This window comes from Colletes gigas, unplaced genomic scaffold (genome assembly GCF_013123115.1).
Source record: "Colletes gigas isolate AHSC1104 unplaced genomic scaffold, ASM1312311v1 Colletes_gigas_Sc00011, whole genome shotgun sequence".
NCBI lineage: Eukaryota > Metazoa > Arthropoda > Insecta > Hymenoptera > Colletidae > Colletes > Colletes gigas.
The window spans coordinates 6,970,595-6,983,538 of NW_025106640.1; the positions used below are offsets into that span (position 1 = coordinate 6,970,595).

Here is a 12,944-nt window from a genome sequence, read left to right on the forward strand (position 1 = left end):
GTCCCCCAATCAACATACGCCATTAGCGTTTGAATGTAATGACGTAAACGGAAAAACAGTATATACAATATAAATCAAATAGTTCCGAATCACAAAAGTAAACTTTGTGTTTTTATCCATATTTTATTAAAGAAAATAAGTATTGTTTGTGATAATAATACAATGTATGTTGCGTGCCTATCGGTTTCTGTCGAAATTGTACATTTAGTATCAAAGTTAAAGTGAGTTTGATAATTACAAGTTCGACGATGCTTTTAGAGGAACAAAGGATACATAGTTCTCGAGAGCTTTTAATAGTTTTTATAATAAAGAAAACTATCGGACATTTTATAACAGTTTGTTGTTAAGAAAGTCTGACATTCTGATATGATATTGTATTACATATGTTCGAATTACATTTTTTCCTTCGTCGGTTAGCGTGAATTGTTTATATTTTTGTTCGAGAATGTCGAATCTTTCGATAAATGATAGGATCATGTTGGATAGTATGGATCAAAACTATACGAACACACGTCCAAAATTTCAACCAATACGCGTAAAAGAGTTGTTACATTTTTGTGACACTGATGATGATGAAAGTGAAGACAAACCAGAAGACGATTCCAGTAGTGAATCAGACCCTGACGATGTACAACCTTTACCTGAAGATAGTATCGTTGAAGACGATTCCAATAATGCATTACCTTTGATCAGTACAAAATGTAATGATGACTTAGTTCCATCTTGTGAAGTTTCACAGACTAACATTCCTTCGAAACTCGAAGAACCAACTTTAGCTGACAATATTGTTAAGTGTACAACAAATAGTGTAACTACCAATGTGCATGTTCCTACACACAGTAATTATAATGATGTAAATTTATGTAATAATGTATTAAAAAGTTCTGGAGAAGACAATTTTGACATCAACGATGACATTAGTGTGTCACGGCAGTCTTCAAAATTTAAGGAGCATGAATATAACGCAAAATGTGAAAGAAACACAAAGCCTGAACAAGTAAATAATGTGCAATTAAATTGTGAAAATGCTTGTACCCAAGAGAAAGATTCTCAGAATGAGTACAAAAATAGGCATATCTCTAACGAAGAGATTAAAAGACAATCGAGCGAAGAGCAACCTTATAAAAGTGATTTTCAATCCATAGATCAACATAATTATTATAAAACGAGTAACAATGAATTTCAGTCTCTTGTGTTTCCATCTCAACATTTTGGGAATGTATTACAATCTGGTAGCTGTAATCAACAAAATACAAATATAAAGGTAGATACATTAGAGCCAAAGCCGATCATAAATGAAGAAAAAGTACATCATGAGAATATTTCATCAAATATTGAGTCATTACAAGCTCCAATCGAACAAATGGTATTTCAAACTCCTTTGAAACATGTACCAACTACTTCTTCACGGCCAGAACCATGTTTCTCGCGTAGAAATATTGCTCAAACACCACAGAGCAAAATAGATATATTGAAGAATCATGGACTAACCCCAGTTACAGCTTCAACTCATTGGTCTCAAAATAATATTAAACAAACACCGCTGCAAAATAACACTTTTAAGGATGCTATTCAAACCCCCAAAAATCCTGTTTATTTTACACCTAATATGACAAGACACGAAACTCAAAGGTATATAGTACAAATATGTGTATATTTATTATAATTGTTCATTGAAACGAATATTTTATTGCAGGTATTTAAACTCGGAGAGCAAAATGAGACAACCTTTGGCAGACACAGGAAGTCTTGCGCACAATAATGTTTCAAAAAAGAGTTTGTTACAAGGCTCTCAACTTTACAAAGTAAACGAAGAAACGCCTAACAGTCGAAATAAATTATTTAATAAAAATGTAAGTACTATTGCGAGTGTAGCTAAACATATATCTAAAGCATCAGAAAATGCTGTACAATTGGAATCGGGCATTAATGAACGATTGAAGGAAAATGATTATCCGAATGTAGAGGATGTGTTGGTGGATAAAGGGACGACAGAACAGAATAAGATAGCAAATAGTGAACAGATAACTCATTCCGATAAAAATAGCAAAGAGACTTCTAAAGCAGTATGTAATAATCTGCAAAATCAATACGAGATGGATAGTAATCAAAACCAGCCGCAAAAGCCAAAAACAGCTGTAGATAATGCATCAAATGTACAATTTTCAATGCCATCTAACATTTCCAAATCAAGACCCACCAAGACCCTTTTTGTAAAAGGAAAGGAGTATTTAATTTTGGGCATACTTGGTCAAGGTATGAGTGGAGAAGTTTTGAGAGTACAAGACTTATCCACTCTTGAATTGTCTGCCATTAAGTGTGTCTATCTTAATCGTATGGACAAGGACTCTGCACAAGGTTGCTTAGAGGAAATTTCCATGCTACACAAATTACAAGCGCCATGCGTTGTTAAGATGTTCGATTAGTAAGAAATTATTTTGTAAATGTATATTTCGTATATATACACGTGCTGACATTTACATTCAAGTTTTTTGCCTTAGCGAAATTAAGTATCCAATGGTCTTTGTGGTAATGGAAATGGGAGACACTGATCTCAGTCGCCTTTTAAAAAGTATGACACAAGAGAAGCAAATTTCTTATGCAATGATTCTTTATTACTGGACAGAAATGTTGACAGCTGTTAAACATATACACGATAATGGTAGACATCTTAATACAGAAAAATCATCAGCGAATCATGATAGACAATTATAATCCTTGTGTAACTAATTTTGTTTTACGTATATTTCTAGGAGTAATTCATTCGGATTTGAAACCCGCAAATTTTTTATTAGTACGAGGGAGATTGAAACTTATAGATTTTGGAATTGCTTCTAGTATGAATGGTGATATGACATCTGTCATAAAAAACTGTCCAATTGGAACGTTAAATTATATCAGTCCAGAAGCGTTGATGGACGTTGGTGGAAGTTCCGATTCTCCTACGCAAAATGTCAAATATAAGGTATAAAAACTAGTCCGTGTAAATTTGAAAAAGATCGCGATATATAAAGTATTAAAAAATATGTTTGTCATAGATTACTTTCAAGTCGGATGTCTGGTCATTAGGATGTATTTTGTATAGTTTAGTGTATGGTCATACACCGTTTCATCATATCCGTTCACAATGGGCCAAAGTGAACGCGATAACAAATCCAAAACCGAATATTCATTTCCCCGCAACTTTGTCAAGAGAGAGCGATAATAAAGGTGTACCACCACCGCCAATTTTAATCGATGTGATGCGTAAGTGCCTTCAACATGACCCAAAGAAACGGCCAACAGTGGCAGAACTTTTGCTAATAGAATACGTACCTACCAAGCAAGAACACACGTTAACGTCAACTCCCAACATTCCGGCAAATATTTTAGTGAAAATAAAACGTGTGTTAAACGAGACCGAATGGCGGCAATTAATACAGGTTTGTAAATTTAAATCATTAAACTACATTTGTCTGTTTTACATAATACATTATCATACAAAGAGTAATCTTTTTGTACAAAAATTTTGTTTATTCGGCATATAGTATTTAAAAGTGAAATTACTCAAATTATTTGAAATGACAACGTGTAATTATTTTAATGTTCCAGGCTTTGGAAAATACACAATAGGCATAATGCTATCCGGATTAAGCACTTCTGTTTATGTACATAAATTATTTTATACATAACAATCGACAATAATATGTAAGGTGCTTATTTAGTTGTATTATAGTAAAATGCGGGATTATTTAAATACTGGTTTAAAATATAAGATTGTATCATGGTACTACCGAATTGTAGAATCCATTTATGCTTACCTGTATAATATTCATCGAGTAGATATATTCCATTACAAACGAGACACGGGTGATCTATTAAATTAAATAACTTTCATTTTATTATCACACATTCATGCATACAAATGACTTCATTTAACAGAACTAATAGTAGTATTCACGAGTAGCTATTGTACTAGATAACTGCACGATTGGATATCTAAAAATACATATCTACATGTTGCTCGTGAAACAATGTATTCCGAATCAATTCCTTTACAATTACTTTTTAGACTTTAAATAATACAAAAGTATGCAATATCTTCGTACTACACATTTTTTTTTAACGTATAAAACAAACGCAGATAATTTCTTTTATCTTTTTCCTTGCGTTATTTTGTTCATTGAAAGTACAGTGTTCTTTTTGATACCGATGCATATTGCACAATATACATATATAATGCATAACATTAATATCGATCGTCAGTGCATTGTCGTTAGCTGCCAATACTGCAATAATCTTTCCCCCTTTGGCAAAGCTATAGAATTGGGCCTCTCGAATGTTAACATTATATCTTTCACCTTATTTTTTAATTCACGATCGAATAAATGTCCACCCGTGCGTTCTAAAGCTGATGCCATGTCGTACTCGACAGAGGGTAAAGGTTCACGAATAAAACGCGCGGCGCTAGCGATACTCGGAACGATGTGCCACTGCAATGCTTTGATTTCCCAGAGACTGCTGAGAAGAGCGTTGCTCAGCAATGGATCTCGCTCTTCCATCAAAAACGGGTCTCCGGCGCCATTACTTTCCTCCGTTGAGATCTCGCCTTCTTGCGGATGATCGATGAGACGTTTCAAGCCAGGATGCCTAAGCAGGAGATTTCCAACAAAAAGTAAAATAATGAGAATATCCTCGGGTGGCGCAACAAGAGTTAAGCGCGCGAGTCGTTTTGCGAAGGCGGCAACTAACGCTTCCGGTAAGTGCCTAAAACGTAATAGAAACAAATGGTAATTGGTTATATTATTTATGAACAGACGGTTCATGATATTGTTAATACTTACGTCGAACTGAGGAAAAGGTCGGACAAATAAAATAAACGAGCTTTATACTTCGTATGGAAGATTTCTGGCTCGAACATAGAATAAAGTTTGGTAAAGATATTGGGATATTCCAGGTTGTGTTTGGTAACTAGTAAAAATACACCTTGTAACGCGAGCAAGCCAATGGGCCCGTCCGCATCCAAGGAATCCATAAGAAAATCTGTTAGTAGAACAGGTTTTTCTAAATGTGGCATTACACATTCTAAAAGTACTATCAATAATTGTTTGTGTAACTGTGGCGTTAATTCCCAGTACATAACACAAACCCAGACTTTATTTAATGCACGTCTGGCCCCTGCTTGATCCCATACGAAATTTTTAATATCTAATAAAAAGAATACGAACATATAAAAAGCTATAACGATTGAAATATAAATACAACATATTTCTTTTCTTGTTACCTTGTTGTGGTCCACATAGTAAATTTTTATTTTCAGACATCTCATATTCTGAAAGACAAATTTATGTGCATTACATATCAGATTAAACAGTAAATTATTTATGTTAGAACAGTTAGAGTTTTGTAAATGTATACCTTCAGATTCTTTTGGTAATGGCAATTTGTGTATAAGCTCGAGTAAATTTTTTATATAAATTTCATGTGGTTGCCTTTTTGGAGTTAGAGAGGGAAGACATTTCCAGGCATAGAAAAGAGCATCAGGATACTCTGTGATTTCTTGAAATCTAGATATTAAACTAGCATTGTCTTTCTCCGGTGAAAGTAAACTCATCAAAATAGGTTTCAACCGATGTAGTGGAAAACAATACCCTAAATTACCCATTGGCTCCAAGGGATTTTTTCCTTCTTCTGCCATGAGCTTTATGGCGGTAGCTAGTGCTTGTAATTGAACAGCAGGTCGATATTTCTCTATACATAGAAGCATTTTCTCCCATATTTCTTCGTAACAGTTTCTCAACCAGTTGATGTACCTAGCTTCTGGAGTCGGTTCTGTTTCATAAATTCGTTGAAAATAGCTATTTTATATTGTTAAATATTTATAAAATTAAAACTTTAATTTTCGCGCATGAACTTTGTGCCCAAGCAAATATTTATCACAAAATATAAGCGTGTAAAATGTTTTGAAATACAGTATCAGTCAAAAGATTCGTGGAAGCATGCATGTTGTCAAACAAGATTAAAGTATCAAAACGTTCAAGCATACCTGAAATTGTAAGTGTTATTGTTCGTTCGAGATACATGTCACCTCTCCTTAAAACTTCAACGAATATCGTTTCTATCGTAAGTAAGCAGGACGTGGTGGATTCCTGATAGAGGGTGATCAGGATTTTGATTAAACGGCATAACCTCGAAAAGTTTATATATTTGTCGTTTTCAAATGATTTTAGAGCTCGCACTTACATCCCATTGGGCTATTATGTCTACTAAATTATTCGCGTGTTTCCTTGAAGCCAGAAATTCCTGTGCCTTTTGTCTTAATAGTTTCGAAGACATCTTCTGGCTGGAGGAAGCGCCGGGAAGATCTGCTGCGTCCGCCATCGCCGTCCACGGAGAATTCGGTAATGGCAGAAGATAGTTGTTAGACGACACCGTAAACGTATTCTCTCGTACTTTTATTTCAACTAGTAATTACCGTATATCCCTTAACTCTGAAATATTTTCAAATTCAAAACGCGAAAATTGTGTTCAAATTCTTATCGGTCGTGAAAGAAATTGATAACGTGCATTACAGCTGCTATTGTTCGTATCATTTTCCTCGTTTGGTTAACGTTTTGAATATTGTAAGATTTGTCGTCGATATATTAAAACACGTATCATCGACGATTCATAGTTCCTTTACCATCGAATTTCCAATTAACGTGCGCACTTTATCCACAAGAGAGCAGTCGTGAATTAGTTTTTCCGGAACTTTGATATAACGATACGCTGTAAGTAAATATTTCACGTTATTACTGTACACGTAAATAAATAGTATTAGGTGTATTTGAGAACCATTTTAATGAACTATGGTATGACATGTGACTGAAAGCATCATTTTCAAAACGATTAATGTTTGCGCAGTATTTATTGATATTAATGAATCATAACCTATAACCTTGATAGTATTTTCTACGTTAAAACATTGAATTCGTATACGTAATTACAAATCAAATATCGCCTCTAAATGTCATATTGTATCTTATCGTTAAGTGCAAGGATATTTTGTCGGTGTAAATTTATCATATAAAAATAATAGGGAACGAGAAAATGCATTGAATTCTAAAAGTGTAAGTTATTTTAAAATAGTCTTTTATTTTTTATATTTAGTTGAGAAAAAATGCTAGAGATAACATGCAATGACCGTCTTGGGAAAAAAGTTAGGGTTAAATGTAATCCAGATGACACGATAGGCGATTTAAAGAAATTAATAGCTGCTCAAACAGGAACACATTGGGAAAAGATTGTTTTAAAGAAGTGGTATACCATTTTCAAGGATCATATAAAACTACAAGATTGTATCCTTTAAGATAAAGTGTATATTGTGTTTTATATTGTCGTACAGTATCAAATAATTTTCAATATATTTTTCTTGACTCAATGATTTAGATGAAATTCATGATGGCATGAATTTAGAACTTTACTATCAGTAATTAATTAATTAATTGTTAATGTTATACGAATTGATGTTAGATATAAATACAATAATAACAGTCACGGTAACTTTTTATATTTCATGATTTTATATCTTACATACTCTCTAAATATACAATGTATATAATAACTATACAATAAATAAACATAGATAGCAATGGCAAAAATAATCCTATTTCGTATTGTTGCCGTTAACAAATGTTCGTACTGTATAAAGCTTGCTATTTATAATTGTTACTTAATATCTAAATATTGCTATATCTTTATAAACTCACTCTCTACAAATATAGCCTTTTCCTCGGGGTAAAATATAAGATTTGACATTAGCACTTTGTACCTAAGTTTTCAAAGTATTTAACAACAGTTGTGAAAACGGAAACAATTTACTTATGCATTTTTTTTTTGTTAAAACTTACTTATATCACTTTAAGTTTATCACTAGTTTAATGTAGCTACGCTACATTAAACAGTATGCATGTACTGTATATAACAAAAAACATGATTATTGAACTTATTTGTTATCGAGCTCTGAACCTTTTAAAATTAGTGCGGCCTCTTTGACAATTTTTCTGTTTTATTCATTGAACTTTCACGCTCCTTTGTAACCTTACCCCTGTTGCTTAAGAAGTCTCTTATGTGTTGCACTATCAAGTCTATTGCCACTGCAACAAAACAAAATATAAGTAAATGGTTAAAGATCGCTCGTTCGGTGACAGGAAATTTCATTTCTTTATTAATACTTTATTTTACAATATAAACAAAATTTAATATCAAAACATACAATTCAAACCATAATTTTCTTTTACAATACTGACATATTTTTATTGGGATTGAAATGATTCGAGCATCTGTGAAACAAAAAAACTGCATAAAGAGATGGGGGGGTATAATACAATTGAAAAGTGTTAGAACATGCTGTGTATAAATTCAGCATATTGTTGGCATTTCGATTTATTTCTTCGATATGAACCTTTTTCATAGGCAACTTGCTAAATTTAGATGCTACATCCATTTGGAAGCCATAAATACTAACAGAAACTCCGGTCGCGAAAGTCTTGAATCTCTGTTAAAAACACTCGCTTAAATTATAAATATTACATTTTAAAGAATTATGCTAATGTTATATCGTTCGTACTTGTTTAAATCGTTTAATATCAAATTTCAATTCGCGTCTACATGGATGCAGAAAGCGTTAAACTGATTGGAGTAAGTGTATAAAAAGTCCAAGCTTTTTGATACATGCATAACTGCATATATATATACATGTGAGTAATACTTTCATCTTTTTAGTATGTTAGTTTATACATAAAATTGAATAATTATGCAAAATCGATTTTACAATGTTTGGACAAGGTACTTTGTATAATCATGCAGTACACCCATATTTTAGGAGCAGCGTAAAATTAATTTTACCCTATGTACATGACTTATGGATGCACACTTATTAAAAGCAATATTCTCTGTTGCTTAGTATAAATGTAATACAAATACAGTTCTGTAAGTATAGAAGCGACATATTAAATACTTAGAAAAAAAAGGATTCAAAGTTACTGCAAATTTGATTATACATAAATGTATGATATATATAAAAATGTTGTGCTTATAAATGAGGAAATTATGTTTAGATCATCTGCTGAGCGAGTCGAATGAAGTCGAAGTACGCATATGTTGGCAGATGTATGGATGCTGCCCGGATGAGTTTTCAGCCTTTCTCAAACGCAAAATGTCCCAGATGTGGTGCACTATAAGGTCTATAGCCACTGCAAACATACAACAACCAAACCATGTACGTTTTCTTAAATGACCTTAATTTTCACACTAACTTAAAAGACAGCTTGTTTTGTCAGCCCTTACATACCAGGCAGCACCCATGAATAGCTATACAAACATATACAAATGCAAAGAACGAAAATTTAAGCTGCCTTACTATATCAGACCTGCACCTAATTTATAGTCAAATAATATCTTTAAAATTAAAACAAATATTACTATTACAGCTACAATATCACAGTTAACTTTTATAATTCATAAATTAGGTGCAGATTGGATGAAAATAAATTAAGATGATATAATGCAAATTTACATACATGAATAAGTTAATAATTCTGGTTACATGTTTAATACCAAAAAAAAGTGTGATGAAATATTTCAAAATATATGTAATACCATATATGCTTGAAAGCATAATCTTGCATACTATCTCATATAATGCTATAATGCAACAATTTACCTGTATTATCTGCACCTCTTGGTATTATTACATCAGCAAACTTCTTTGTAGGGAGGCAAAACTCTTCGAATGCAGGTTTTACAAAATTCATGTACTGATTCAACACATAATCCAAGTCTCTTCCTCTTTCATTTATATCTCTTGGAACTATGTAATTGAAAATATTCATTTAATAATGTATGATTATACCAGTTATATATAATTTTATTAATAATTAAGAGCAACAAGTATTTTTGCATAATTTTACCCCTTCTAGCTAATCTAGTATCTGAGTCCGTATCTACAAACAGCTTCATATGAAACAGCTCTCGTATCTTAGGAAAATAAAATACTAAAATCCCTTCGAATAAAACCACATCTGCAGGGTAGATCGTCGTAGTCTGATTTTTTATTCTAAAATCCAAAAGAACCATTAAAACATTGCAACTATTTGGCAGTCTGTGCTATTTTGAAATATACATACAAGCTGTTCGTTCTGTAATCATAGCTCGGTATTTCACATTTTATACCAGCTAGTATATCTTGTAATGTCTGAAGTATCATATCATTGTCAAATGCGTCGGGGTGATCAAAATTGTATTGACCTTTCTCCGCTTTCAATTTCTCTGACGGCGATAAGTCTCTATAGAAACTGTCTTGTGAAATGCAAACAACTTGTCGCTGCATGTGATCCATGTCAACTTGTCCTAGTTTTTCCATTATACGTTTGCAAACAGTTGACTGGGACAATAATATAAAAAATAATAATTTTATCAATCTTTTTATCGAATGAATAAAAAAAAATATTTTTTTTTATTAAGGAATCTCTATAGAGGTTAAATCATATAAAAATCGTATTACACGTAAAGTGACAAGTAAAACTGACCAGATCGTTACGAAGAGATATAAATACGTATGTTACTCACTTTCCCGCTAGCTGTACCTCCCGAAACCCCGATTAAAAACGGTGTTTTACTTTCCAAACCGTTCAGCTTTCCATTGATACCGAAAGACATTTTTCGCGGAGTAATGATATTCATTGACATATCTGCCATCGTGATAAACTTGCTTGTACGTTTTACAATTGAATCGGTTCCGAAGTTGGTGTTAAAAGAACTCTTCTTGTGTGAACAAACAGCCTTAACAGAGATGTGTCGATAAAAATGGAGGCACAATTTGCAATTGTTAGCCACGCGCGCGCATTACGTTGTGGTGTGATCGGATGGGACAAGCTCGACGGCGACGATACACGGAATTCGGAAATTCTACTGCTTGGAACAGGCAGCATAAATTGCACTACGTAATGCGGTCACATGCTGCATACGTTAAGTGCCGGCGCGTTTACACGATATGATTTTTGGACCAAATCGGTCATTTTTACCGAGTATATTTATATCTTTACATGCTCGTCACGTGTACAGCTTTCGCATATGAATTACGGCATTTTATATGTTTGTGTACACGATAAAATTACAAAACGATTCGCAGAGCCGCTCTTCTTATCAATGTTACTTTTCAAGGTCGATTGGAGGTGGTTGGTTTTGCAAACAATGAACGTAAATACGAAAAAAAATCTTAATTGTGCCTCGTATCACAATAAATCGTATAAAGTATGTGTCATGAATTGTTGTTTAATTTATGCTTAATTAATTTTCATTGATAAAAATATTAAAGTAAGATGTTTAATGAAAATTGTTTACGCATTTTCAGGATGCTTTAAAAGCATTATTTAGTTTACAAAGCAATTATCAATATTTGAAATTGGCAACAAAACCAAACGTTGATAATTCTAATAAGTTGGACGATGTAAGAAAAGCTCTGCTCCGGTAATAATTTCTTTTTATATTTTATTGAAAAACCAGTATACACATTGAATATAAATGTAACTTTACTTATGTTGCTTTTATAGATCTGGTATTACGCTCGAAAAATTAGATACTTTGTCTGTCATACATGTAGCAGGTACTAAAGGAAAGGGTTCTGCTTGCGCATATACGGAAGCTATTTTACGTAAACATGGTTTTAGGACAGGATTCTTTAGTTCTCCGCATTTAGTTACAGTTAGAGAACGTATTAGAATAAATGGAGAACCGATAAGCGAATCATACTTTACACGGTACTTCTGGAGGGTGTATAACAAGCTAGATAACACAAAAGAACATGAATCGGATATGCCCATGTTTTTTAAGTTTTTAACGATTCTAATGTTTCATATATTTTTGGATGTAAATGTTGATGTTGCTATAATTGAAGTTGGAATTGGAGGGTTATTGGATTGTACAAATATTGTAAAAAGTCCTGTATGTGTAGGTATAACTAGTTTAGCATTGGATCATACCAGTGTATTAGGTAATACCATAGAGGACATAGCTTTTCAAAAGTCTGGGATTTTTAAACCAAAATCTATTGCATTTTCTGTTCCACAACTTCCAGAAGCTATGCATGTGTTAGAGAAAAGAGCAGTTGAAAGTCATTGTACATTACGCGTTATCCCTTCCTTAGAAGAGTATACATGGGAAAATATATCACCCATTTTACAAATAACAAACAATGTTCAAAAACAAAATGCATCTTTGGCCATTCAGATGGCTACTACGTGGATAACCTCTAAAAGCAATAAATGTGTACCTATAACATCTAATACCATACATGGTAATAATAATAACGAGTATATTCAAAGGAATAGTTTGATACAAGAAACAGAGCTGTCAGAGATTGTGTCTATGGACAAAATTGCAATAGGTTTATGTGCTTGCAAGTGGCCAGGTAGAATGCAAATTTTAAGAGGTAGTATGGCTGATTTTTTCTTAGATGGTGCGCATACGATTGAAAGTATGAAATGCTGCATCGATTGGTTTAACAATGTAAGCAACGGTAGAAGCGAAGGAAACAAAATTTTAATTTTTAATACCAGCTCGAAACGAAATTCGACTACACTCTTGACACTTTTGAAGCCATTGGGCTTTCGTAAAGCGTATTTTGTACCAAATTTTGCAAGAATTGAAACTACAGACAACGAAATGAATTGTTATTTAATAGATGCACAAAAACTGAAATGTGTAAATAATTCCAATGAATGGGAAGCAGATTCAATGGTTGTAAATAGTGTATTTGAATGTCTGGAAGAAATAAAAAAAGGTTCTACGGATAACGTTAATTGTAACGAGAAATTTCAAATTCTAGTTACAGGATCGTTGCATTTAGTAGGTGCAGTTCTTTCTATATTAGACCCGAATTTGACAATGAGTACAAAATTTTGATACGTATTTTTAAGAACAGATTT

At 32.9% G+C, this 12,944-nt stretch overlaps 5 protein-coding genes across 9 annotated transcripts; 3 read left to right on the forward strand and 2 right to left on the reverse strand.

The window, feature by feature from the left end:
• The first annotated feature begins 269 nt into the window (after positions 1 to 269).
• LOC122398477 (serine/threonine-protein kinase MPS1) lies at positions 270 to 3,730 on the forward strand. Its single transcript, XM_043398356.1, has 6 exons — positions 270 to 1,632; positions 1,697 to 2,425; positions 2,502 to 2,662; positions 2,754 to 2,965; positions 3,039 to 3,422; positions 3,592 to 3,730. Exons 1-6 carry the CDS (start codon positions 446 to 448, stop codon positions 3,610 to 3,612), a joined length of 2,694 nt encoding a protein of 897 aa, XP_043254291.1. The 5' UTR covers positions 270 to 445; the 3' UTR covers positions 3,613 to 3,730.
• Positions 3,731 to 4,220: 490 nt separating this feature from the next.
• LOC122398479 (nucleolar complex protein 4 homolog B) lies at positions 4,221 to 6,595 on the reverse strand. Of its 4 annotated transcripts, none has more exons than XM_043398360.1 (7): positions 6,455 to 6,595; positions 6,223 to 6,344; positions 6,026 to 6,128; positions 5,398 to 5,811; positions 5,264 to 5,311; positions 4,824 to 5,187; positions 4,221 to 4,746 (listed from the first exon to the last, which is right to left on the reverse strand). In XM_043398360.1, the coding sequence occupies exons 2-7, from the start codon at positions 6,313 to 6,315 to the stop codon at positions 4,242 to 4,244; spliced, it is 1,527 nt and encodes a 508-aa protein (XP_043254295.1). In that variant the 5' UTR covers positions 6,316 to 6,344; positions 6,455 to 6,595; the 3' UTR covers positions 4,221 to 4,241. The 4 variants fall into 4 exon arrangements, with proteins under 4 accessions (XP_043254295.1, XP_043254296.1, XP_043254297.1 ...); XM_043398361.1 differs by having other exon boundaries at positions 6,223 to 6,347; positions 6,455 to 6,587; XM_043398362.1 differs by lacking the exon at positions 6,455 to 6,595 and having other exon boundaries at positions 5,398 to 5,546; positions 5,631 to 5,811; positions 6,223 to 6,362.
• Positions 6,596 to 6,608: 13 nt separating this feature from the next.
• On the forward strand, positions 6,609 to 7,557 carry LOC122398481 (ubiquitin-like protein 5). The gene is made up of 3 exons (XM_043398365.1): positions 6,609 to 6,749; positions 7,129 to 7,316; positions 7,408 to 7,557. Exons 2-3 carry the CDS (start codon positions 7,139 to 7,141, stop codon positions 7,449 to 7,451), a joined length of 222 nt encoding a protein of 73 aa, XP_043254300.1. The 5' UTR covers positions 6,609 to 6,749; positions 7,129 to 7,138; the 3' UTR covers positions 7,452 to 7,557.
• A 168-nt stretch (positions 7,558 to 7,725) lies between these two features.
• Positions 7,726 to 11,030, reverse strand: LOC122398480 (uridine-cytidine kinase). 2 transcript variants are annotated; one of them, XM_043398364.1, is made up of 5 exons: positions 10,588 to 11,030; positions 10,146 to 10,402; positions 9,930 to 10,075; positions 9,683 to 9,829; positions 7,726 to 8,114 (listed from the first exon to the last, which is right to left on the reverse strand). In XM_043398364.1, exons 1-5 carry the CDS (start codon positions 10,714 to 10,716, stop codon positions 7,996 to 7,998), a joined length of 798 nt encoding a protein of 265 aa, XP_043254299.1. In that variant the 5' UTR covers positions 10,717 to 11,030; the 3' UTR covers positions 7,726 to 7,995. The 2 variants fall into 2 exon arrangements, with proteins under 2 accessions (XP_043254299.1, XP_043254298.1); XM_043398363.1 differs by lacking the exon at positions 7,726 to 8,114 and adding an exon at positions 8,134 to 9,212.
• On the forward strand, positions 10,975 to 12,921 carry LOC122398478 (folylpolyglutamate synthase, mitochondrial-like). Its single transcript, XM_043398357.1, has 3 exons — positions 10,975 to 11,271; positions 11,372 to 11,487; positions 11,571 to 12,921. Exons 1-3 carry the CDS (start codon positions 10,975 to 10,977, stop codon positions 12,919 to 12,921), a joined length of 1,764 nt encoding a protein of 587 aa, XP_043254292.1.
• The last annotated feature ends 23 nt before the right edge of the window (positions 12,922 to 12,944 follow it).